The sequence below is a fragment of the Salmo salar genome, chromosome 06 (assembly GCF_965601325.2).
Source record: "Salmo salar chromosome 06, fSalSal1, whole genome shotgun sequence".
Lineage (NCBI taxonomy): Eukaryota > Metazoa > Chordata > Actinopteri > Salmoniformes > Salmonidae > Salmo > Salmo salar.
In genome coordinates this window covers 29505471-29532104 of record NC_138296.1, presented here as the reverse complement: position 1 = coordinate 29532104, position 26634 = coordinate 29505471, and the positions used below count along the sequence as shown (strand labels likewise).

The following is a 26634-nucleotide window of genomic DNA, read 5'->3' as shown; positions in this document are numbered from 1 at the left end:
GTCCCTGAATGAGCTATCGGACAGAGACATTGGGGTCCGTCTCTATGGGCTGAGGCGGTTTCAATGCACCTAGTCTTGCGACTCTGGGACATTTCTACATGTCGCCATGTCCGTGATATTCAAAATGAATTGAACATATTGCAAATGCACGAGGCGATTTCTCGGTCTGAGAACCTTCTAGAGCCACATAAATCACCGTGCACTATCGACTTGAGCTCTAGAACAGGTTTCTAAAATTTCGGAGCTCTAGGTCTGACGGTTCTTGAATTGTTAGAACGAAAATAACTATTGAAGGCGGTATAAGCCTCTAAGCCCCACACTATGTAACTATGGCCAAATTATGTGTATGTGTTTTAGGTTTTTTTTGCAAAAAGAATAGACACACGTTGTCTTTGGGGTAGGCATATACAGAATCCTGAATATGAAATCTCTACCTTAGGAATTGACTGAATGACAAATGGTTGAGTTGCGTGATTTTCTCTATCTGCTGGTTGGCCATATGATAATAGCTCTAGGCTGTTTTTAACAACTTCCGGTTGTCACAGGAAGCTCTTGCTCCACACACGTTGTCTTTGGGGTAGACATAAACAGAATCCTGAATAAGAAGTCTCTACCTTAAGAATTGACTGAATGACAGATGGTTGAGTTGCGTGATTTTCACTATGTGCGCTTTATATGACAATAGCTCTAGGCTGTTTTTAACAACTTCCGGTTGTCACAGGAAGCTCTTCCTCCACACACGTTGTCTTTGGGGTAGACATAAACAGAATCCTGAATATGAAGTCTCTACCTTAAGAATTGACTGAATGGCACATGGTTGAGTTGCGTGATTTTCTCTATCTGCTGGTTGGCCATATGATAATAGCTCTAGGCTGTTTTTAACAACTTCCGGTTGTCACAGGAAGCTCTTGCTCCACACACGTTGTCCTTGGGGTAGACATAAACAGAATCCTGAATATGAAGTCTCTACCTTAAGAATTGATTGAATGACAGATGGTTGAGTTGCGTGATTTTCACTGTGTGCGTTTTATATGACAATAGCTCTAGGCTGTTTTTAACCACTTCCGGTTGTCACAGGAAGCTCTTGCTCCACACACGTTGTCTTTGGGGTAGACATAAACAGAATCCTGAATATGAAGTCTCTACCTTAAGAATTGACTGAATAACAGATGGTTGAGTTGCGTGATTTTCACTATCTGCTGGTTGGCAATATGACAATAGCTCTAGGCTGTTTTTAACAACTTCCGGTTGTCACAGGAAGTTCTTGCTCCACACACGTTGTCTTTGGGGTAGACATAAACAGAATCCTGAATATGAAGTCTCTACCTTAAGAATTGACTGAATGACAGATGGTTGAGTTGCGTGATTTTCACTATGTGTGTTTAATATGACAATAGCTCTAGGCTGTTTTTAACCACTTCCGGTTGTCACAGGAAGCTCTTGCTCCACACACCTTGTCTTTGGGGTAGACATAAACAGAATCCTGAATATGAAGTCTCTACCTTAAGAATTGACTGAATGACAGATGGTTGAGTTGCGTGATTTTCACTATCTGCTGGTTGGCCATATGACAAAAGCTCTTGGGTGTTTTTAACAACTTCCGGTTGTCACAGGAAGTTCTTACTCAACACACGTTGTCTTTGGGATAGACATAAACAGAATCCTGAATAAGAAGTCTCTACCTTAAGAATAGACTGAATGACAGATGGTTGAGTTGCGTGATTTTCACTATGTGCGTTTTATATGACAATAGCTCTAGGCTGTTTTTAACCACTTCCGGTTGTCACAGGAAGCTCTTGCTCCACACACGTTGTCTTTGGGGTAGACATAAACAGAATCCTGAATATGAAGTCTCTACCTTAACCTCTATGGGCTAGGTGGGACGCTAGCGTCCCCCCCGTGGTGCACTCCATCAACAGCAGGTGCATTTCAAGAGCGGCAAATTTGCAATATTGCGCGTTACGTTTGCAATATGATTCAATGGGCATTTAGCATCACAAATTTAGGCATGCTCAAAAATACTGCAGAAATGCATAATTGACTGGCCCGATGAACTCGGGATGGCCGGGCAGTGACTGTGGTTCCTCTCCATTGCTTGTCACCCAGCAGTCAGCGTCCATCAGTCAATTAGATGTCATTCTGACACCAAACTGATACCATCTGACACCAAATCCACTTTTTCCAACTCGTATAGAAGCCAACTATCACATATGTCAGAGAAGGCCCATAATTCACAGTGCTTTCAAATTTAACCATAAAAAAACATGAAACACATAGTTACGTTATAGCTGTGGGTCCAGCTCTGACAATATGTGTAGACCTATGTGAGGCGACCACGAATCCCAAGTTTCGGCTCGATAGGTCATTCGGTGCCCGAGCAATGGCCTTAATTGGTGCTGAAAATCCACTTTTTCAGGGCGTTACTACGGGGTCCCTGAATGAGCTATCGGACAGAGACATTGGGGTCCGTCTCTATGGGCTGAGGCGGTTTCAATGCACCTAGTCTTGCGACTCTGGGACATTTCTACATGTCGCCATGTCCGTGATATTCAAAATGAATTGAACATATTGCAAATGCACGAGGCGATTTCTCGGTCTGAGAACCTTCTAGAGCCACATAAATCACCGTGCACTATCGACTTGAGCTCTAGAACAGGTTTCTAAAATTTCGGAGCTCTAGGTCTGACGGTTCTTGAATTGTTTGAACGAAAATAACTATTGAAGGCGGTATAAGCCTCTAAGCCCCACACTATTTAACTATGGCCAAATTGTGTGTATGTGTTTTAGTTTTTTTTGCAAAAAGAATAGACACACGTTGTCTTTGGGGTAGGCATATACAGAATCCTGAATATGAAATCTCTACCTTAAGAATTGACTGAATGACAGATGGTTGAGTTGCGTGATTTTCACTATATGAGTTTTATATGACAATAGCTCTAGGCTGTTTTTAACAACTTCCGGTTGTCACAGGAAGTTCTTACTCAACACACGTTGTCTTTGGGGTAGACATAAACAGAATCCTGAATATGAAGTCTCTACCTTAAGAATTGACTGAATGACAGATGGTTGAGTTGCGTGATTTTCACTATGTGCATTTTATATGACAATAGCTCTAGGCTGTTTTTAACCACTTCCGGTTGTCACAGGAAGCTCTTGCTCCACACACGTTGTCTTTGGGGTAGACATAAACAGAATCCTGAATATGAAGTCTCTACCTTAGGAATTGACTGAATAACAGATGGTTGAGTTGCGTGATTTTCACTATCTGCTGGTTTGCCATAAGACAATAGCTCTTGGGTGTTTTTATCAACTTCCGGTTGTCACAGGAAGTTCTTACTCCACACACGTTGTCTTTGGGGTAGACATAAACAGAATCCTGAATAAGAAGTCTCTACCTTAAGAATTGACTGAATGACAGATGGTTGAGTTGCGTGATTTTCACTATGTGCGCTTTATATGACAATAGCTCTAGGCTGTTTTTAACAACTTCCGGTTGTCACAGGAAGCTCTTGCTCCACACCCGTTGTCTTTGGGGTAGACATAAACAGAATCCTGAATATGAAGTCTCTACCTTAAGAATTGACTGAATGGCACATGGTTGAGTTGCGTGATTTTCTCTATCTGCTGGTTGGCCATATGATAATAGCTCTAGGCTGTTTTTAACAACTTCCGGTTGTCACAGGAAGCTCTTGCTCCACACACGTTGTCCTTGGGGTAGACATAAACAGAATCCTGAATATGAAGTCTCTACCTTAAGAATTGATTGAATGACAGATGGTTGAGTTGCGTGATTTTCACTGTGTGCGTTTTATATGACAATAGCTCTAGGCTGTTTTTAACCACTTCCGGTTGTCACAGGAAGCTCTTGCTCCACACACGTTGTCTTTGGGGTAGACATAAACAGAATCCTGAATATGAAGTCTCTACCTTAAGAATTGACTGAATGACAGATGGTTGAGTTGCGTGATTTTCACTATGTGTGTTTAATATGACAATAGCTCTAGGCTGTTTTTAACCACTTCCGGTTGTCACAGGAAGCTCTTGCTCCACACACCTTGTCTTTGGGGTAGACATAAACAGAATCCTGAATATGAAGTCTCTACCTTAAGAATTGACTGAATGACAGATGGTTGAGTTGCGTGATTTTCACTATCTGCTGGTTGGCCATATGACAAAAGCTCTTGGGTGTTTTTAACAACTTCCGGTTGTCACAGGAAGTTCTTACTCAACACACGTTGTCTTTGGGATAGACATAAACAGAATCCTGAATAAGAAGTCTCTACCTTAAGAATAGACTGAATGACAGATGGTTGAGTTGCGTGATTTTCACTATGTGCGTTTTATATGACAATAGCTCTAGGCTGTTTTTAACCACTTCCGGTTGTCACAGGAAGCTCTTGCTCCACACACGTTGTCTTTGGGGTAGACATAAACAGAATCCTGAATATGAAGTCTCTACCTTAACCTCTATGGGCTAGGTGGGACGCTAGCGTCCCCCCCGTGGTGCACTCCATCAACAGCAGGTGCATTTCAAGAGCGGCAAATTTGCAATATTGCGCGTTACGTTTGCAATATGATTCAATGGGCATTTAGCATCACAAATTTAGGCATGCTCAAAAATACTGCAGAAATGCATAATTGACTGGCCCGATGAACTCGGGATGGCCGGGCAGTGACTGTGGTTCCTCTCCATTGCTTGTCACCCAGCAGTCAGCGTCCATCAGTCAATTAGATGTCATTCTGACACCAAACTGATACCATCTGACACCAAATCCACTTTTTCCAACTCGTATAGAAGCCAACTATCACATATGTCAGAGAAGGCCCATAATTCACAGTGCTTTCAAATTTAACCATAAAAAAACATGAAACACATAGTTACGTTATAGCTGTGGGTCCAGCTCTGACAATATGTGTAGACCTATGTGAGGCGACCACGAATCCCAAGTTTCGGCTCGATAGGTCATTCGGTGCCCGAGCAATGGCCTTAATTGGTGCTGAAAATCCACTTTTTCAGGGCGTTACTACGGGGTCCCTGAATGAGCTATCGGACAGAGACATTGGGGTCCGTCTCTATGGGCTGAGGCGGTTTCAATGCACCTAGTCTTGCGACTCTGGGACATTTCTACATGTCGCCATGTCCGTGATATTCAAAATGAATTGAACATATTGCAAATGCACGAGGCGATTTCTCGGTCTGAGAACCTTCTAGAGCCACATAAATCACCGTGCACTATCGACTTGAGCTCTAGAACAGGTTTCTAAAATTTCGGAGCTCTAGGTCTGACGGTTCTTGAATTGTTTGAACGAAAATAACTATTGAAGGCGGTATAAGCCTCTAAGCCCCACACTATGTAACTATGGCCAAATTGTGTGTATGTGTTTTAGTTTTTTTTTGCAAAAAGAATAGACACACGTTGTCTTTGGGGTAGGCATATACAGAATCCTGAATATGAAATCTCTACCTTAAGAATTGACTGAATGACAGATGGTTGAGTTGCGTGATTTTCACTATGTGCATTTTATATGACAATAGCTCTAGGCTGTTTTTAACCACTTCCGGTTGTCACAGGAAGCCCTTGCTCCACACACGTTGTCCTTGGGGTAGACATAAACAGAATCCTGAATATGAAGTCTCTACCTTAAGAATTGATTGAATGACAGATGGTTGAGTTGCGTGATTTTCACTGTGTGCGTTTTATATGACAATAGCTCTAGGCTGTTTTTAACCACTTCCGGTTGTCACAGGAAGCTCTTGCTCCACACACGTTGTCTTTGGGGTAGACATAAACAGAATCCTGAATATGAAGTCTCTACCTTAAGAATTGACTGAATAACAGATGGTTGAGTTGCGTGATTTTCACTATCTGCTGGTTGGCAATATGACAATAGCTCTAGGCTGTTTTTAACAACTTCCGGTTGTCACAGGAAGTTCTTGTTCCACACACGTTGTCTTTGGGGTAGACATAAACAGAATCCTGAATATGAAGTCTCTACCTTAAGAATTGACTGAATGACAGATGGTTGAGTTGCGTGATTTTCACTATGTGTGTTTAATATGACAATAGCTCTAGGCTGTTTTTAACCACTTCCGGTTGTCACAGGAAGCTCTTGCTCCACACACCTTGTCTTTGGGGTAGACATAAACAGAATCCTGAATATGAAGTCTCTACCTTAAGAATAGACTGAATGACAGATGGTTGAGTTGCGTGATTTTCACTATGTGCGTTTTATATGACAATAGCTCTAGGCTGTTTTTAACCACTTCCGGTTGTCACAGGAAGCTCTTGCTCCACACACGTTGTCTTTGGGGTAGACATAAACAGAATCCTGAATATGAAGTCTCTACCTTAACCTCTATGGGCTAGGTGGGACGCTAGCGTCCCCCCCGTGGTGCACTCCATCAACAGCAGGTGCATTTCAAGAGCGGCAAATTTGCAATATTGCGCGTTACGTTTGCTATATGATTCAATGGGCATTTAGCATCACAAATTTAGGCATGCTCAAAAATACTGCAGAAATGCATAATTGACTGGCCCGATGAACTCGGGATGGCCGGGCAGTGACTGTGGTTCCTCTCCATTGCTTGTCACTCAGCAGTCAGCGTCCATCAGTCAATTAGATGTCATTCTGACACCAAACTGATACCATCTGACACCAAATCCACTTTTTCCAACTCGTATAGAAGCCAACTATCACATATGTCAGAGAAGGCCCATAATTCACAGTGCTTTCAAATTTAACCATAAAAAAACATGAAACACATAGTTACGTTATAGCTGTGGGTCCAGCTCTGACAATATGTGTAGACCTATGTGAGGCGACCACGAATCCCAAGTTTCGGCTCGATAGGTCATTCGGTGCCCGAGCAATGGCCTTAATTGGTGCTGAAAATCCACTTTTTCAGGGCGTTACTACGGGGTCCCTGAATGAGCTATCGGACAGAGACATTGGGGTCCGTCTCTATGGGCTGAGGCGGTTTCAATGCACCTAGTCTTGCGACTCTGGGACATTTCTACATGTCGCCATGTCCGTGATATTCAAAATGAATTGAACATATTGCAAATGCACGAGGCGATTTCTCGGTCTGAGAACCTTCTAGAGCCACATAAATCACCGTGCACTATCGACTTGAGCTCTAGAACAGGTTTCTAAAATTTCGGAGCTCTAGGTCTGACGGTTCTTGAATTGTTTGAACGAAAATAACTATTGAAGGCGGTATAAGCCTCTAAGCCCCACACTATGTAACTATGGCCAAATTGTGTGTATGTGTTTTAGTTTTTTTTTGCAAAAAGAATTGACACACGTTGTCTTTGGGGTAGGCATATACAGAATCCTGAATATGAAATCTCTACCTTAAGAATTGACTGAATGACAGATGGTTGAGTTGCGTGATTTTCACTATATGCAGTTTTATATGACAATAGCTCTAGGCTGTTTTTAACAACTTCCGGTTGTCACAGGAAGTTCTTACTCAACACACGTTGTCTTTGGGGTAGACATAAACAGAATCCTGAATATGAAGTCTCTACCTTAAGAATTGACTGAATGACAGATGGTTGAGTTGCGTGATTTTCACTATGTGCATTTTATATGACAATAGCTCTAGGCTGTTTTTAACCACTTCCGGTTGTCACAGGAAGCTCTTGCTCCACACACTTTGTCTTTGGGGTAGACATAAACAGAATCCTGAATATGAAGTCTCTACCTTAGGAATTGACTGAATAACAGATGGTTGAGTTGCGTGATTTTCACTATCTGCTGGTTTGCCATAAGACAATAGCTCTTGGGTGTTTTTATCAACTTCCGGTTGTCACAGGAAGTTCTTACTCCACACACGTTGTCTTTGGGGTAGACATAAACAGAATCCTGAATAAGAAGTCTCTACCTTAAGAATTGACTGAATGACAGATGTTTGAGTTGCGTGATTTTCACTATGTGCGCTTTATATGACAATAGCTCTAGGCTGTTTTTAACAACTTCCGGTTGTCACAGGAAGCTCTTGCTCCACACACGTTGTCTTTGGGGTAGACATAAACAGAATCCTGAATATGAAGTCTCTACCTTAAGAATTGACTGAATGGCACATGGTTGAGTTGCGTGATTTTCTCTATCGGCTGGTTGGCCATATGATAATAGCTCTAGGCTGTTTTTAACAACTTCCGGTTGTCACAGGAAGCTCTTGCTCCACACACGTTGTCCTTGGGGTAGACATAAACAGAATCCTGAATATGAAGTCTCTACCTTAAGAATTGATTGAATGACAGATGGTTGAGTTGCGTGATTTTCACTGTGTGCGTTTTATATGACAATAGCTCTAGGCTGTTTTTAACCACTTCCGGTTGTCACAGGAAGCTCTTGCTCCACACACGTTGTCTTTGGGGTAGACATAAACAGAATCCTGAATATGAAGTCTCTACCTTAAGAATTGACTGAATAACAGATGGTTGAGTTGCGTGATTTTCACTATCTGCTGGTTGGCAATATGACAATAGCTCTAGGCTGTTTTTAACAACTTCCGGTTGGCACAGGAAGTTCTTGCTCCACACACGTTGTCTTTGGGGTAGACATAAACAGAATCCTGAATATGAAGTCTCTACCTTAAGAATTGACTGAATGACAGATGGTTGAGTTGCGTGATTTTCACTATGTGTGTTTAATATGACAATAGCTCTAGGCTGTTTTTAACCACTTCCGGTTGTCACAGGAAGCTCTTGCTCCACACACCTTGTCTTTGGGGTAGACATAAACAGAATCCTGAATATGAAGTCTCTACCTTAAGAATTGACTGAATGACAGATGGTTGAGTTGCGTGATTTTCACTATCTGCTGGTTGGCCATATGACAAAAGCTCTTGGGTGTTTTTAACCTCTATGGGCTAGGTGGGACGCTAGCGTGCCACCCGTGGTGCACTCCATCAACAGCAGGTGCATTTCAAGAGCGGCAAATTTGAATCCAAATAAATGTCAAAATTCAAATTTTTCAAACATACAACTATTTTACACCCTTTGAAAGATAAACATCTCCTTAATCTAACCACGTTTTACGATTTCAAAAAGGTTTTACGGCGAAAGCATAAATTTAGAGTATGTTAGGACAGTACATTTACAAGAGTTGTGTGTAATGTTTTGTCAAGTCAAAGACAGGGTCACCAAAACCATAAAACCAGCTAAAATGATGCACTAACCTTTTACAATCTCCATCAGATGACACTCCTAGGACATTATGTTAGACAATGCATGCATTTTTAGTTCTATCAAGTTCATATTTATATCCAAAAACAGCGTTTTACTATGGCATTGATGTTGAGGAAATCGTTTCCCTCCAATAACCGGCAGTCAAGTCAACACCACAAATTAAATAATTAAAATTAGAAAACATTGGTAAAATATTATATTGTCATTTAAAGAATTATAGACTTACATCTCTTGAACGCAATCAACTTGCCAGATTTAAAAATAACCTTACTGGGAAATCACACTTTGCAATAATCTGAGCACTGCGCCCAGAAAAATACGCGTTGCGATACAGACTAGACGTCATGTTGGGGAGATCTAAAATCGAAAATACTATGTAAATAATCCATTACCTTTGATTCTCTTCATCAGATGTCACTTCCAGGTATCACAGGTCCATAACGAATGTAGTTTTGTTCAAAAAAGCTCATCATTTATGTCCAAAAATCTCCGTCTTGTTAGCACATGATCTAAGCCAGCCGGACTTCTCGTCATGAACGAGGGGAAAAAATATATTTCCGTTCGTTCAAACATGTCAAACGTTGTATAGCATAAATCATTAGGGCCTTTTTTAACCAGAACATGAATAATATTCAAGGTGGACGAATGCATACTCTTTTATAACGTATTGGAACGAGGGTACCCAACATGAACTCGCGCGCCAGGTGTCTAATGGGACATCATCGTTCCATGGCTCTTGTTCGGTCAGATCTCCCTCCAGAAGACTCAAAACACTTTGTAAAGGCTGGTGACATCTAGTGGAAGCAATAGGAAGTGCCAAAATATTCCTCAGCCCCTGTGTTTTTCAATGGGATAGGTTTAAAGTCAATACAACACATCAGGTATCCACTTCCTGTCAGAAAATGTCTCAGGGTTTTGCCTGCCAAATGAGTTCTGTTATACTCACAGACACCATTCAAACAGTTTTAGAAACTTTAGAGTGTTTTCTATCCATATATAATAAGTATATGCATATTCTAGTTACTGGGTAGGATTAGTAACCAGATTAAATCCCGTACATTTTTTTTATCCAGACGTGCAAATGCTGCCCCCTAGCCCTAACAGGTTATCAACTTCCGGTTGTCACAGGAAGTTCTTACTCAACACACGTTGTCTTTGGGATAGACATAAACAGAATCCTGAATAAGAAGTCTCTACCTTAAGAATAGACTGAATGACAGATGGTTGAGTTGCGTGATTTTCACTATGTGCGTTTTATATGACAATAGCTCTAGGCTGTTTTTAACCACTTCCGGTTGTCACAGGAAGCTCTTGCTCCACACACGTTGTCTTTGGGGTAGACATAAACAGAATCCTGAATATGAAGTCTCTACCTTAAGAATTGACTGAATAACAGATGGTTGAGTTGCGTGATTTTCACTATCTGCTGGTTGGCAATATGACAATAGCTCTAGGCTGTTTTTAACAACTTCCGGTTGGCACAGGAAGTTCTTGCTCCACACACGTTGTCTTTGGGGTAGACATAAACAGAATCCTGAATATGAAGTCTCTACCTTAAGAATTGACTGAATAACAGATGGTTGAGTTGCGTGATTTTCACTATCTGCTGGTTGGCAATATGACAATAGCTCTAGGCTGTTTTTTAACAACTTCCGGTTGGCACAGGAAGTTCTTGCTCCACGACACGTTGTCTTTGGGGTAGACATAAACAGAATCCTGAATATGAAGTCTCTACCTTAAGAATTGACTGAATGACAGATGGTTGAGTTGCGTGATTTTCACTATCTGCTGGTTGGCCATATGACAAAAGCTCTTGGGTGTTTTTAACCTCTATGGGCTAGGTGGGACGCTAGCGTGCCACCCGTGGTGCACTCCATCAACAGCAGGTGCATTTCAAGAGCGGCAAATTTGAATCCAAATAAATGTCAAAATTCAAATTTTTCAAACATACAACTATTTTACACCCTTTGAAAGATAAACATCTCCTTAATCTAACCACGTTTTACGATTTCAAAAAGGTTTTACGGCGAAAGCATAAATTTAGAGTATGTTAGGACAGTACATTTACAAGAGTTGTGTGTAATGTTTTGTCAAGTCAAAGACAGGGTCACCAAAACCATAAAACCAGCTAAAATGATGCACTAACCTTTTACAATCTCCATCAGATGACACTCCTAGGACATTATGTTAGACAATGCATGCATTTTTAGTTCTATCAAGTTCATATTTATATCCAAAAACAGCGTTTTACTATGGCATTGATGTTGAGGAAATCGTTTCCCTCCAATAACCGGCAGTCAAGTCAACACCACAAATTAAATAATTAAAATTAGAAAACATTGGTAAAATATTATATTGTCATTTAAAGAATTATAGACTTACATCTCTTGAACGCAATCAACTTGCCAGATTTAAAAATAACCTTACTGGGAAATCACACTTTGCAATAATCTGAGCACTGCGCCCAGAAAAATACGCGTTGCGATACAGACTAGACGTCATGTTGGGGAGATCTAAAATCGAAAATACTATGTAAATAATCCATTACCTTTGATTCTCTTCATCAGATGTCACTTCCAGGTATCACAGGTCCATAACGAATGTAGTTTTGTTCAAAAAAGCTCATCATTTATGTCCAAAAATCTCCGTCTTGTTAGCACATGATCTAAGCCAGCCGGACTTCTCGTCATGAACGAGGGGAAAAAATATATTTCCGTTCGTTCAAACATGTCAAACGTTGTATAGCATAAATCATTAGGGCCTTTTTTAACCAGAACATGAATAATATTCAAGGTGGACGAATGCATACTCTTTTATAACGTATTGGAACGAGGGTACCCAACATGAACTCGCGCGCCAGGTGTCTAATGGGACATCATCGTTCCATGGCTCTTGTTCGGTCAGATCTCCCTCCAGAAGACTCAAAACACTTTGTAAAGGCTGGTGACATCTAGTGGAAGCAATAGGAAGTGCCAAAATATTCCTCAGCCCCTGTGTTTTTCAATGGGATAGGTTTAAAGTCAATACAACACATCAGGTATCCACTTCCTGTCAGAAAATGTCTCAGGGTTTTGCCTGCCAAATGAGTTCTGTTATACTCACAGACACCATTCAAACAGTTTTAGAAACTTTAGAGTGTTTTCTATCCATATATAATAAGTATATGCATATTCTAGTTACTGGGTAGGATTAGTAACCAGATTAAATCCCGTACATTTTTTTTATCCAGACGTGCAAATGCTGCCCCCTAGCCCTAACAGGTTATCAACTTCCGGTTGTCACAGGAAGTTCTTACTCAACACACGTTGTCTTTGGGATAGACATAAACAGAATCCTGAATAAGAAGTCTCTACCTTAAGAATAGACTGAATGACAGATGGTTGAGTTGCGTGATTTTCACTATGTGCGTTTTATATGACAATAGCTCTAGGCTGTTTTTAACCACTTCCGGTTGTCACAGGAAGCTCTTGCTCCACACACGTTGTCTTTGGGGTAGACATAAACAGAATCCTGAATATGAAGTCTCTACCTTAACCTCTATGGGCTAGGTGGGACGCTAGCGTCCCCCCCGTGGTGCACTCCATCAACAGCAGGTGCATTTCAAGAGCGGCAAATTTGCAATATTGCGCGTTACGTTTGCAATATGATTCAATGGGCATTTAGCATCACAAATTTAGGCATGCTCAAAAATACTGCAGAAATGCATAATTGACTGGCCCGATGAACTCGGGATGGCCGGGCAGTGACTGTGGTTCCTCTCCATTGCTTGTCACCCATCAGTCAATTAGATGTCATTCTGACACCAAACTGATACCATCTGACACCAAATCCAATTTTCCAACTCGTATAGAAGCCAACTATCACATATGTCAGAGAAGGCCCATAATTCACAGTGCTTTCAAATTTAACCATAAAAAAACATGAAACACATAGTTACGTTATAGCTGTGGGTCCAGCTCTGACAATATGTGTAGACCTATGTGAGGCGACCACGAATCCCAAGTTTCGGCTCGATAGGTCATTCGGTGCCCGAGCAATGGCCTTAATTGGTGCTGAAAATCCACTTTTTCAGGGCGTTACTACGGGGTCCCTGAATGAGCTATCGGACAGAGACATTGGGGTCCGTCTCTATGGGCTGAGGCGGTTTCAATGCACCTAGTCTTGCGACTCTGGGACATTTCTACATGTCGCCATGTCCGTGATATTCAAAATGAATTGAACATATTGCAGATGCACAAGGGGGTTTCTCGGTCTGAGAACCTTCTAGAGCCACATAAATCACCGTGCACTATCGACTTGAGCTCTAGAACAGGTTTCTAAAATTTCGGAGCTCTAGGTCTGACGGTTCTTGAATCGTTTGAACGAAAATAACTATTGAAGGCGGTATAAGCCTCTAAGCCCCACACTATGTACCTATGGCCAAATTGTGTGTGTGTGTGTTTTAGTTTTTTTTGCAAAAAGAATAGACACACGTTGTCTTTGGGGTAGGCATATACAGAATCCTGAATATGAAGTCTCTACCTTAAGAATTGACTGAATGACAGATGGTTGAGTTGCGTGATTTTCAGGGGTTTTTTCAGGGCGTTACTACGGGGTCCCTGAATGAGCTATCGGACAGAGACATTGGGGTCCGTCTCTATGGGCTGAGGCGGTTTCAATGCACCTAGTCGTGCGACTCTGGGACATTTCTACATGTCGCCATGTCCGTGATATTCAAAATGAATTGAACATATTGCAAATGCACGAGGCGGTTTCTCGGTCTGAGAACCTTCTAGAGCCACATAAATCACCGTGCACTATCGACTTGAGCTCTAGAACAGGTTTCTAAAATTTCGGAGCTCTAGGTCTGACGGTTCTTGAATCGTTTGAACGAAAATAACTATTGAAGGCGGTATAAGCCTCTAAGCCCCACACTATGTACCTATGGCCAAATTGTGTGTGTGTGTTTTAGTTTTTTTTGCAAAAAGAATAGACACACGTTGTCTTTGGGGTAGGCATATACAGAATCCTGAATATGAAGTCTCTACCTTAAGAATTGACTGAATGACAGATGGTTGAGTTGCGTGATTTTCACTATGTGCGTTTTACATGACAATTGCTCTAGGCTGTTTTTAACAACTTCCGGTTGTCACAGGAAGCTCTTGCTCCACACATGTTGTCTTTGGGGTAGACATAAACAGAATCCTGAATATGAACTCTCTACCTTAAAAATTGACTGAATGACAGATGGTTGAGTTGCGTGATTTTCACTATGTGCAGGTTATATGACAATAGCTCTAGGCTGTTTTTAACCACTTCCGGTTGTCACAGGAAGCTCTTGCTCCACACACGTTGTCTTTGGGGTACCCATAAACAGAATCCTGAATATGAAGTCTCTACCTTAAAACCTGTTAGGGCTAGGGGGCAGTATTGACACGGCTGGATAAAAAAACATACCCGATTTAATCTGGTTACCACTCCTACCCAGTAACTAGAATATGCATATACTTATTATATATGGATAGAAAACACCCTAAATTTTCTAAAACTGTTTGAATGGTGTCTGTGAGTATAACAGAACTCATTTGGCAGGCAAAACCCTGAGACATTTTCTGACAGGAAGTGGATACCTGATGTGTTGTATTACCTTTAAACCTATCCCATTGAAAAACACAGGGGCTGAGGAATATTTTGGCACTTCCTATTGCTTCCACTAGATGTCACCAGCCTTTACAAAGTGTTTTGAGTCTTCTGGAGGGAGATCTGACCGAACAAGAGCCATGGAACGATGATGGCCCATTAGACACCTGGCGCGCGAGTTCATGTTGGGTACCCTCGTTCCAATACGTTATAAAAGAGTATGCATTCGTCCACCTTGAATATTATTCATGTTCTGGTTAAAAAAGGCCCTAATGATTTATGCTATACAACGTTTGACATGTTTGAACGAACGTAAATATATTTTTTCCCCTCGTTCATGACGAGAAGTCCGGCTGGCTTAGATCATGTGCTAACAAGACGGAGATTTTTGGACATAAATGATGAGCTTTTTTGAACAAAACTACATTCGTTATGGACCTGTGATACCTGGAAGTGACATCTGATGAAGAGAATCAAAGGTAATGGATTATTTACATAGTATTTTCGATTTTAGATCTCCCCAACATGACGTCTAGTCTGTATCGCAACGCGTATTTTTCTGGGCGCAGTGCTCAGATTTTTGCAAAGTGTGATTTCCCAGTAAGGTTATTTTTAAATCTGGCAAGTTGATTGCGTTCAAGAGATGTAAATCTATAATTCTTTAAATGACAATATAATATTTTACCAATGTTTTCTAATTTTAATTATTTAATTTGTGGTGTTGAATTGACTGCCGGTTATTGGAGGGAAACGATTTCCTCAACATCAATGCCATAGTAAAACGCTGTTTTTGGATATAAATATGAACTTGATAGAACTAAAAATGCATGCATTGTCTAACATAATGTCCTAGGAGTGTCATCTGATGGAGATTGTAAAAGGTTAGTGCATCATTTTAGCTGGTTTTATGGTTTTGGTGACCCTGTCTTTGAATTGACAAAACATTACACACAACTCTTGTAAATGTACGTCCTAACATACTCTAAATTTATGCTTTCGCCGTAAAACCTTTTTGAAATCGTAAAACGTGGTTAGATTAAGGAGATGTTTATCTTTCAAAGGGTGTAAAATAGTTGTATGTTTGAAAAATTTGAATTTTGACATTTATTTGGATTCAAATTTGCCGCTCTTGAAATGCACCTGCTGTTGATGGAGTGCACCACGGGTGGGACGCTAGCGTCCCACCTAGCCCATAGAGGTTAAGAATTGACTGAATGACAGATGGTTGAGTTGCGTGATTTTCACTATGTGCAGGTTATATGACAATAGCTCTAGGGTGATTTTAACAACTTCCGGTTGCTCCAGGAACCTTAGAATCGACACAGGTAGACCTCACAGTAGCCTGATGGATTGTTATAGAAGACAGGTTCATAAGGCATTCATAACCCACATAGACTTCAGGTTGAATTTAGCAGAATAGTCAATGTATTCCTATGGGGAGAGAAGTCATTGCACACTTTTTGATCTAAACACCTTCTTTTCACTGTGAAGGGTTAATGCCACAGGGTCAAGGTTAGGCTTGCACAGATCGGGAGGACCTCAGGAACGCTCCCGAGGTTGAATTGTGCTTCTAACTCTAACGGTTCTCTCACTGTCACCCAAAAGCACTTGACATATTGGTGCAGGCATCATTTTGGGCCTAGTTTTCTCAGGGTCGCTGCGCTCAGACCGAACGAGCTACGGTCAAGCTGGGCATCTCGTTGAACTCGTCTCAGCCTAGAGATAATGGTAATGCCATTGCAGGCGCTTTGTGTCTTTAAGCACCACACTGTGTCACTCCGTCCTTGCTGTGTGTGTGTGTGTGAGAGAGCTTTTCTTTGACATCTGATAGGTTAAATGACTGATTTACAGTTCATGAGGGTTGCCTAGTCACACATATGAAGTTGTGGAAAGATCTGACCTTTTTAACCCTTCAAAACAGCCCCTATGACACCATTTTAAGGCACTTCTGGTTGACACAGGAAGCTGAACGTTAGGCTCTTATAGAATATTGAGTTTTAAGTCTTTATGTTAAGAACTGACTTATTTACAGAGGGTTGAACAAGTGTGTGTTGTTTCAGAAAATCACAGAAAATCACAGAAATCTCGCAGAGCTCCGAAACCCGCCTTAACGGACTCATCTGAACACGCTGCAACTGGATATGTAACTTTTTTGAAAAAGAAACCCTCCTGTTGTTGAATATCACCAATGTGTCATTGTACAATTTCTCTGAAATGAACATTGGTAAATGCATGGTTCCTTTTCTCCTGACACCGTAGGATCATGTCGTTTGATGTGAAGTGGTCAAATCAGCACTCTATTTTCCTGTTTGACTTTCAATCCCAGAAAAATAGCCTTAACTCGAAAAGCGTCGAGGCCTCGACTCCATCCTGTTCGTGGCCAACTGCCCATTATGCCAAACCCTGACCGAGTTTCGTCTCCGAATTCTTTACCGTTTAGGAAAAAAAAGCCGCGTTGTGATTGGTGATATATGTTACATTTGCAATATGATTCCGTTCGCCCTCCCGTGGAATAATCCGGGACTGCAAAGAAATGACAAAAATTTTGAACATTTTATTAAACGGAAACGGAAGGTCCGAGAGACTCCGTTCGATGACTTCCTGGAAGATCCGGCCCCTGTGAGCGGCCGACGCCGTCCGCGGATTTTTCGGACATAGTCGGACGTCGAGTAAGGGAGCGTACATTGGCAACATGCGCTTCCTCACTAACCACACAGCTGGCGCACGAGAGTTCCTTCATGTATGGGAGGGCTACTGTCACGTCTGCTCCCGCTCTTCCCTTCCCCTGGCGCTTGAGGGCGCCAGATTACCCTGCATCACACGCTCCTGCCATCAATCATGCACACCTGCCTTCCCTCGTCACTCGCATCAGCGTTATTGGACTCACCTGGACTCATTTATCACCTGTTATTTCCTCCCCCATATTTGTCAGTTCCCCAGCTCTGTTCCCCGCTGCTGCATTGATTGTTTTTGTCTTTGTATTTGTTTCTGACGCTGTTCCTGTCTCGTTATATGTCCGTTATTCATTAAATGTTTACTCCCCGTACCTGCTTCGTCTCTCCAGCGTCATTCCACGTGACATGGAGGGTTGTGAAGGGAGAGAATAAAGCTACTGTATCAGAGAACAATGTTTGACAGATGGTTCCTCAATGAAAAGTTCCACTATTTAAAAACGTTTTTTTCTTAATATTTTTTACTAGTTAGAATGAAACAGAGAGCACCAGAAATGTGGAGCTTAAACAGTGCATACACATCGTTTTAGAAGACTCTCTCTGTGACAACAACATTCCACACTACTGCTGCCTCTTCTCTCCACTCATTAACACAATGGACTGACTACCCATTCACTATCATACAGACTGAGGAGGTTTACAGTCATTATCACACAGTCCCATGCCAGGTGATGGCTTCCTGGTAAAGAGGAAATGGTCACCTCCGGACAGCCGTGTGCAATTCAGGAGTTATTATGGGCATATCCTGTGAGCACAGATGCCGTAGGAACAATCTGCTGAAATCCAGATAGGGGGTATACCTTTTTGAACAGAGAGAGAGAAATATTTAAACCTTTAAAAACTATTGCTGCACGTTTCTGTGCCTGAAACCTCTCCAACTGATTAATGTTACAACCTTACAATCATAGTCAAAGGTTGGTTCTAAAAAAGTAGTTTTGTCATGTACTTGTCAATATTACACATGTTCAGGGCACTCCCCCAATACCATTAATGTTCTGTGCTATCCAGTATCCTTGGGACGTCCCTACCATATTGAATTTGAAATGTAAAAAGGTAAGAGTGAAGGTTAGGGTAAGGTGAGGGTTAAGGTTAGGGTTAGGCTTTAGGGTAGGGATGTTCCAAGTATCCAGGATAGCAGTGACCATACGATAATGGGACAACTTATTAGAGAATCTGCCTGTTTCTTACTCTGCAGCTCTTCACCTTGCCCCGCTGATGGTACATGTATCAGCCTGTCCCCCAGGATTCTCTACAAAGGGGAAAGATTGCATTGGTATGTACATGTCTGGCTTGTATTATATCTTCTATATACAGTTGAAGTCGGAAGTTCACATACACTTAGGTTGGAGTCATTACAACTTGTTTTTCAACCACTTCATACATTTCTTGTTAACAAACTATTGTTTTGGCAAGTCGGTTAGGACATCTACTTTGTGCATGACACAAGTAATTTTTCCAACAATTGTTTACAGACACAATTCTAATGGGTCAGAAGTTTACATACACTAAGTTGACTGTGCCTTTAAACAGCTTGGAAAATTCCAGAAAATGATGTCATGGATTTAGAAGCTTCTGATAGGCTAATTGACATAATTTCAGTCAATTGGAGGTGTACCTGTGGATGTATTTCAAGGCCTACCTTCAAACTCAGTGCCTCTTTGCTTGACATCATGGGAAAATCAAAAGAAATAAACCAAGACCTCCGAAAAAACTTGTGGACCTCCACAAGTCTGGTTCATCCTTGGGAGCAATTTCCAAACGCCTGAAGGTACCACGTTCATCTGTATAAACAATAGTACGCAAGTATAAACACCATGGGACCACACAGCCATCGTACCGCTCAAGAAGGAGACGCGTTCTGTCTCCTAGAGATGAACGTACTTTGGTGCGAAAAGTGCAAATCAATCCCAGAACAACAGCAAAGTACCTTGTGAAGATGCTGGAGGAAACAGGTACAAAAGTATCGATATCCAGAGTAAAAACGACTCCTTTATCTGCATAACCTGAAAGGCCGCTCAGCAAGGAAGAAACCACTGCTCCAAAACCACCATAAAAAAGCCAGACTACCGTTTGCAACTTTACATGGGGACAAACATCGTACTTTTTGGAGAAATGTCCTCTGGTCTGATGAAACAAAAATAGAACTGTTTGGCCATAATGACCATCGTTATGTTTGGAGGAAAAAGGTGGAGGCTTGCAAGCCGAAGATCACCATCCCAACCGTGAAGCACGGGGGTGGCAGCATCATGTTGTGGGGGTGCTTTGCTGCAGGAGGGACTGGTGCACTTCACAAAATAGATGGCATCATTTGGTACGAAAGTTATGTGGATATATTGAAGCAACATCTCAAGACATCAGTCAGGAAGTTAACTTGTTATGGATAGGGGGCAGTATTTTCACGGCCGGATAAAAAACGTACCCGATTTAATCTGATTATTACTCCTGCCCAGAAACTAGAATATGCATATAATTAAGCTTTGGATAGAAAACACTCATGTTTCTAAAACTGTTTGAATGGTGTCTGTGAGTATAACAGAACTCATTTGGCAGGCCAAAACCTGAGAAGATTCTGTACAGGATGTACCCTGTCTGACCATTTCTTGGCCTTCTTGATCATCTCTATCCAAAACAGGGGATCTCTGCTGTTACGTGACATTTTCTAACGCTCCCATAGGCTCTCAGAAGGGGCCAGAACGATGAATGGTGACTTTGCAGGCCATGGCTGAAAAACAGTAGTGCATTTGGATAGTGGTCGATCTGAGAACAATGAGACTGGGGTCGCGTGCACAAGACGACTCCATGTTTAAATTTTCTGTCTTTGAACGAAAACAACGATTCCTGGTCGGAATATTATCGCTTTTTTACGAGAAAAATCGCATAAAAATTGATTTTAAACAGCGTTTGACATGCTTCGAAGTACGGTAATGGAATATTTTGAATTTTTTTGTCACGAAACGCGCCGGGCGCGTCACCCTTCTTTACCCTTCGGATAGTGTCTTGAACGCACAACAAAACGCCGCTATTTGGATACAACTATGGATTATTTGGAACCAAACCAACATTTGTTATTGAAGTAGAAGTCCTGGGAGTGCATTCTGACGAAGAACAGCAAAGGTAATCCAATTTTTCTTATAGTAAATCTGAGTTTGGTGAGTACCAAACTTGGTGGGTGTCAAAATAGCTAGCCCGTGATGGCGAGCAATCTACTCAGAATATTGCAAAATGTGCTTTCACCGAAAAGCTATTTTAAAATCGGACACCGCGATTGCATAAAGGAGTTCTGTATCTATAATTCTTAAAATAATTGTTATGTTTTTTGTGAACGTTTATCGTGAGTAATTTAGTAAATTCACCGGAAGTTTCGGTGGGTATGCTAGTTCTGAACGTCACATGCTAATGTAAAAAGCTGTTTTTTGATGTAAATATGAACTTGATTGAACAAAACATGCATGTATTGTATAACATAATGTCCTAGGAGTGTCATCTGATGAAGATCATCAAAGGTTAGTGCTGCATTTAGCTGTGGTTTTGTTTTTTGTGACATTATATGCTAGCTTGAAAAATGGGTGTCTGATTATTTCTGGCTGGGTACTCTCCTGACATAATCTAATGTTTTTCTTTCGCTGTAAAGCCTTTTTGAAATCGGACAGTGTGGTTAGATAAAGGAGAGTCTTGTCTTTAAAATGGTGTAAAATAGTCATATGTTTGAAAAATGGAAGTTTTCGGATTTTCGAGGACTTTGTATTTCGCGCCACGCCCATCATTGGATATTGGAGCAGATGTTCCGCTAGCGGAATGTCTAGATGTAAGAGGTTTTTAAAGCTTGGTTGCAAATGGGTCTTCCAAATGGACAATGACCCCAAGCATACTTCCAAAGTTGTGTCAAAATGGCTTAACGACAACAAAGTCAAGGTATTGGAGTGGCCATCACAAAGCCCTGACCTCAATCCATAGAAAATTTGTGGACAGAATTGAAAAAGCGTGTGCGAGCAAGGAGGCCTACAAACCTGACTCAGTTACACCAGCTCTGTCAGGAGGAATGGGCCAAAATTCACCCAACTTATTGTGGGAAGTGTTGATGATTAGTTATTTGAGAAGGAGACAAGTCAAGACGCTGGACCGGGTGATTCAGTTTATAGTAAGGCAGTTTATTATGAGACAAAGATATTTGGCTGAGCGTGCACGGACTCCTTCGTTTAGCTCATAGGGAACTAGCAGAAGAGAGCCCCGAAACATAGTATACATCCAATTTATACAATGAAATAACAGTGTGTTGACGTTGAGTCTAGTAGGTCCGCTCTCCTGACTGGTCGATGAGTGGAGGGACGGTCCACTCTCCAGGTGGTGTCGACTTCCCATTGGCCCTTGGCAGTGTCCTTTGTCCTCGGAGTCCAACACACCTAAGTGTGTGTGTGTGTGTATTTCTGGTAATTCGTGTCTGGGTGCTTGCGATATTCATGGAATGTTGTTCTTTACACCAGTGGTCAGTTCGTGTGGCTAGGGCTTAAGTCAGCCATCTGTCTCTGGGTGTGGTCGTGATTGGTATCAGTTGGTCGCTCAATATGTCTCTGGAATTTTGTTGTGTGTTGTTGTGAAACATGTTGTGCAAATGCCCTCCTTATATATCATTAGGTAAAACGTTAGATTATCTTTATTACAGAAGCTTGTGGAAGGCTACCTGAAACGTTTGACCCAAGTTAAACAATTTTAAAGGCAACGCTACCAAATACTAATTGAGTGTTTTTAAACTTCTGACATTCTCTCTACTATTATTCAGACATTCTTAAAATTAATTGGTGATCCTAACTGACCTAAGACAGGGAATTGTTAATTGGATTAAATGTCAGGAATTGTGAAAAACTGAGTTTAAATGTATTTCGCTAAGGTGTATGTAAACTTCCGACGTCAACTGTATATCTCTCTTATATTTTGAATGACCATTCCCATTCCCCTACCTCTCTTCACACTTTCTCAATGCTTGTTTTTGACCCCAGATGAGAATGAGTGTAATCCTCCTAGTGATGAATATAACGATGACCCTGAAACACCACAAATCTGTGGTGAGAATGCAGCATGCATCAACACTGAAGGAAGCTTCTACTGTCAATGTGCTCCTGGGTTCAGATCATCATCACAGCGGATTAACTTCACAGCTGTCTTACGTGAAACATGTATAGGTAAACGACTCTCTTTTTACTTACCTTATAGCATTTCTATACATTGCAGTCCTGGCCAGAGAACACAGCACTGCTGCAATGTTGGAATCCATACACTTATTCGCTATAGTGACTATACTGAACAAAATATAAACGCAACATGCAACAATTTAAAATAATTTACTGAGTTACAGTTTATATATAAGGAAATCAATCAATTTAAATAAATACATTAGGTCATTATCTATGGATTTCACAGGACTAGGAATACAGATATGATCTCTTGGTCACAGATAACTTTAAAAAAAGATAGGGGCGTGGATCAGAAAACCAGTCAGTATCTGGTGTGACCACCATTTGCCTCATGCAGCACAACACATCTCTTTCGCATAGAGTTGATCAGGCTGTTGATTGTGGCCTGTGGAATGTTGTCCCACTCCTCTTCAATGGCTGTGTGAAGTTGCTGAATATTGATCGGAACTGGAACACGCTGTCGCACACGTCGATCCAGAGCATTCCAAACATGCTCAACATGTCTGGTGAGTATGCAGGCCATGAAAGAACTGGGACATTTTCAGCTTCAAGGAATTGTGTACAGATCCTTGCGATATGGGGCTGTGCATTATCATGCTGAAACATGAGGTGATGGCAGCTGATGAATGGCACGTCAATGGGTCTCTGGATCTCGTCACGGTATCACTGTGCATTCAAATTGTCATAGATGAAATGCAATTGTGTTCGTTGTCTGTAGTTTATGCCTGCCCATACAATAACCCCACTGCCACCATGGGTCACTCTGTTCACAATGTTGACATCAGCAAACCGCTCTCCCACACAACGCCATACATGTGGTCTGCGATCGCGAGGCCGGTTTGAAGTACTGGCAAATTCTCTGAAACAACATTGGAGGCGGCTTTTAGTAGAGAAATTAACATTCAATTCTCTGGCAATAGCTCTGGTGGACATTCCTGAGGTCAATTGCACGCTCCCTCAAACGTGAAAAATCTGTGGCATTGTGTTGTGTGACAAAACTGCACATTTTAGAGTGGCCTTTTATTGTCCGCAGTACAATGTGGATCTCGTGTAATGATCATGCTGTATAATCAGCTTCTTGATATGCCGGATTATTTTGGCAAAGGAGAAATGCTCACTAACAAGGATGTAAACAAATTTGTACACAACATTTCAGCTCATGAAACATGGGACCAACACTTTACATGTTGCATTTATATTTTTGTTCAGTGTATATTCTACGTTTGCATTTGAGGTGTGACTGACTATTCCTTTCTCTGTGCCTCAAGACATCAACGAGTGTTTGGAGAAGGCCACCTGTGGTCCCAATGCCGAGTGTCACAATGTGTTAGGGTCATACTCCTGCATCTGCAATGAGGGGTTTGTCTCCAATACTGGAGTGGAAAGATTTATATTTGGCCAAGGAGTCACATGTAAAGGTAAGATGCCAAAGAAAACTGGTGATAACACTTACTATCAAAAGATGTGTACAGTACATCCAGAGAGCATATCAGGCATATACAGGATGTCATCATGTATGAAATGGAGAGTTTCCTTTTCCTAATGGTCTTTTTTACCCAGGTATTTGTAGTTGTCCACATATTCTAAGTCAGAACCGTCCAGAGTAGTGATGCTGGACGGGCGGGCAGGTGCAGGCAGCGATCGGTTGAAGAGCATGCATTTAGTTTTACTTGTATTTAAGAGCAGTTGGAGGCCACGGAAGGAGAGTTGTATGGCATTAAAGCTCGTCTGGAGGGTAGTTAACACAGTGTCCAAAGAAGGGCCAGAAGTATACAGAATGGTGTCGTCTGCGTAGAGGTGGATCAGAGACTCACCAGCAGCAAGAGCGACATCATTGAATGACCATTCCCATTCCCCTACCTCTCTTCACACTTTCTCAATGCTTGTTTTTGACCCCAGATGAGAATGAGTGTAATCCTCCTAGTGATGACTATAACGATGACCCTGAAACACCACAAATCTGTGGTGAGAACGCAGCATGCATCAACACTGAAGGAAGCTTCTACTGTCAATGTGCTCCTGGGTTCAGATCATCATCACAGCGGATGACCTTCTGATTAGAGAATGTATATGTTTAAAGGTAATGACTAAACAATTCCACCCTGAAACGTAATTATGACATGCAACATATATAATGAATAATTAGACAAACGTAACTATTAGTAATTATTAGATTCTGTAACATGTATAATGAATTAGAATGTTAAACTTCAGTCTAATAAGGTTTGGTCAAGACAAGTAGAAATGTGTGTGTGACTAAGAAAATACCGAGAACAATTAAACTGTGTATGACCTGACCTGGCTAGAACTCTGAGAAACTTACGGCAGGAAAGGGAGTTCCATCAAGGTCCCTCTAATCTCGGGGGAATGGAACTGCCAGCTTGGTAGTGATAAACAGTGGTGAGAACTATGGGGAAGGATACATCCCACCTACTGTTCGTGTGTATGTATGTGTGTACGCTATCTACTGTTTGTGTGTAGGTACTGTATGTGCGTAAGCAGGGAGGGAGTGAGTTATAAAATGATATGTTCTTTGTATTTTGACTTTAGAATGTTCTCGTGAATAAACTTTACAGGCCTTTTGCATTAGCTGAGTCTTTGCCTAATTATTATTAAACCCAGAGTCTTACAAACCTTGGGGATTGGTCAAAGCTTATTGATTGTTAGTTATTATCATTGGGATTGAAAATTCTCGTGACACCTTCAGAGCTGACTCACCTGAAAAAGGTATAGGTTAACAACTCTCTTTTTTAGTTACCTTATAACATTTCTATACATTGCAGTCCTGGCCAGAGAATACAGCACTACTGCAATTTTGGAATCCATACACTTATTCGCTATAGTGACTATACTGAACAGAACAAAATAGATGGCATTATGCGGTAGGAAAATTATGTGGATATATTGAAGCAACATCTCAAGACATCAGTCAGGAAGTTAAAGCTTGGTTGCAAATGGGTCTTCCAAATGGACAATGACCCCAAGCATACTTACAAAGTTGTGTCAAAATGGCTTAAATAATTGTTATGTTTTTTTGTGAACGTTTATCGTGAGAAATTTAGTAAATTCACCGGAAGTGTTCGGTGGGAATGCTAGTTCTGAACGTCACATGCTAATGTAAAAAGCTGTTTTTTGATATAAATATGAACTTGATTGAACAAAACATGCATGTATTGTACACTGCTCAAAAAAAATTCTCAAACATATGACTATTTTACAGCATTTTAAAGACAAGACTCTCGTTAATCTAACCACACTGTCCGATTTCAAAAAGGCTTTACAACGAAAGCAAAACATTAGATTATGTCAGCAGAGTACCCAGCCAGAAATAATCAGACACCCATTTTTCAAGCTAGCATATAATGTCACAAAAACCCAAACCACAGCTAAATGCAGCACTAACCTTTGATGATCTTCATCAGATGACAACCATAGGACATTATGTTATACAATACATGCATGTTTTGTTCAATCAAGTTCATATTTATATCAAAAAACAGCTTTTTACATTAGCATGTGACGTTCAGAACTAGCATACCCCCCGAACACTTCCGGTGAATTTACTAAATTACTCACGATAAACGTTCACAAAAAACATAACAATTATTTTAAGAATTATAGATACAGAACTCCTTTGTGCAATCGAGGTGTCCGATTTTAAAATAGCTTTTCGGTGAAAGCACATTTTGCAATATTCTCAGTAGATAGCCCAGCCATCACGGCTAGCCATTTAGACACCGACCAAGTTTAGCCCTGACCAAACTCCGATTTACTATTACAAAAGTTTGATTACCTTTGTTGTCTTCGTCAGAATGCACTCCCAGGACTGCTACTTCAATAAAAAATGTTGGTTTGGTCCAAAATAATCCATCGTTATATCCGAATAGCGGCGTTTTG

At 41.2% G+C, this 26634-nt stretch overlaps 1 protein-coding gene across 2 annotated transcripts in view; it reads left to right on the top strand.

The window, feature by feature from the left end:
• The window catches only part of LOC106606771 (adhesion G protein-coupled receptor E2), a 97602-nt gene extending 72276 nt beyond the window's left edge, over positions 1-25326 (top strand). Inside the window, exons 2-5 of one of the 2 annotated variants that reach the window (XM_014203129.3) lie at positions 18744-18821; positions 22543-22725; positions 24006-24155; positions 24637-25326. In XM_014203129.3, the coding sequence (XP_014058604.1) occupies positions 18744-18821; positions 22543-22725; positions 24006-24155; positions 24637-24794 (569 nt within the window). In that variant the 3' untranslated portion in view covers positions 24795-25326. The remainder of the gene's footprint in view (positions 1-18743; positions 18822-22542; positions 22726-24005; positions 24156-24636) is intronic. The other variant, XM_045720053.2, reaches the window with a different exon arrangement.
• Positions 25327-26634: the final 1308 nt, after the last annotated feature.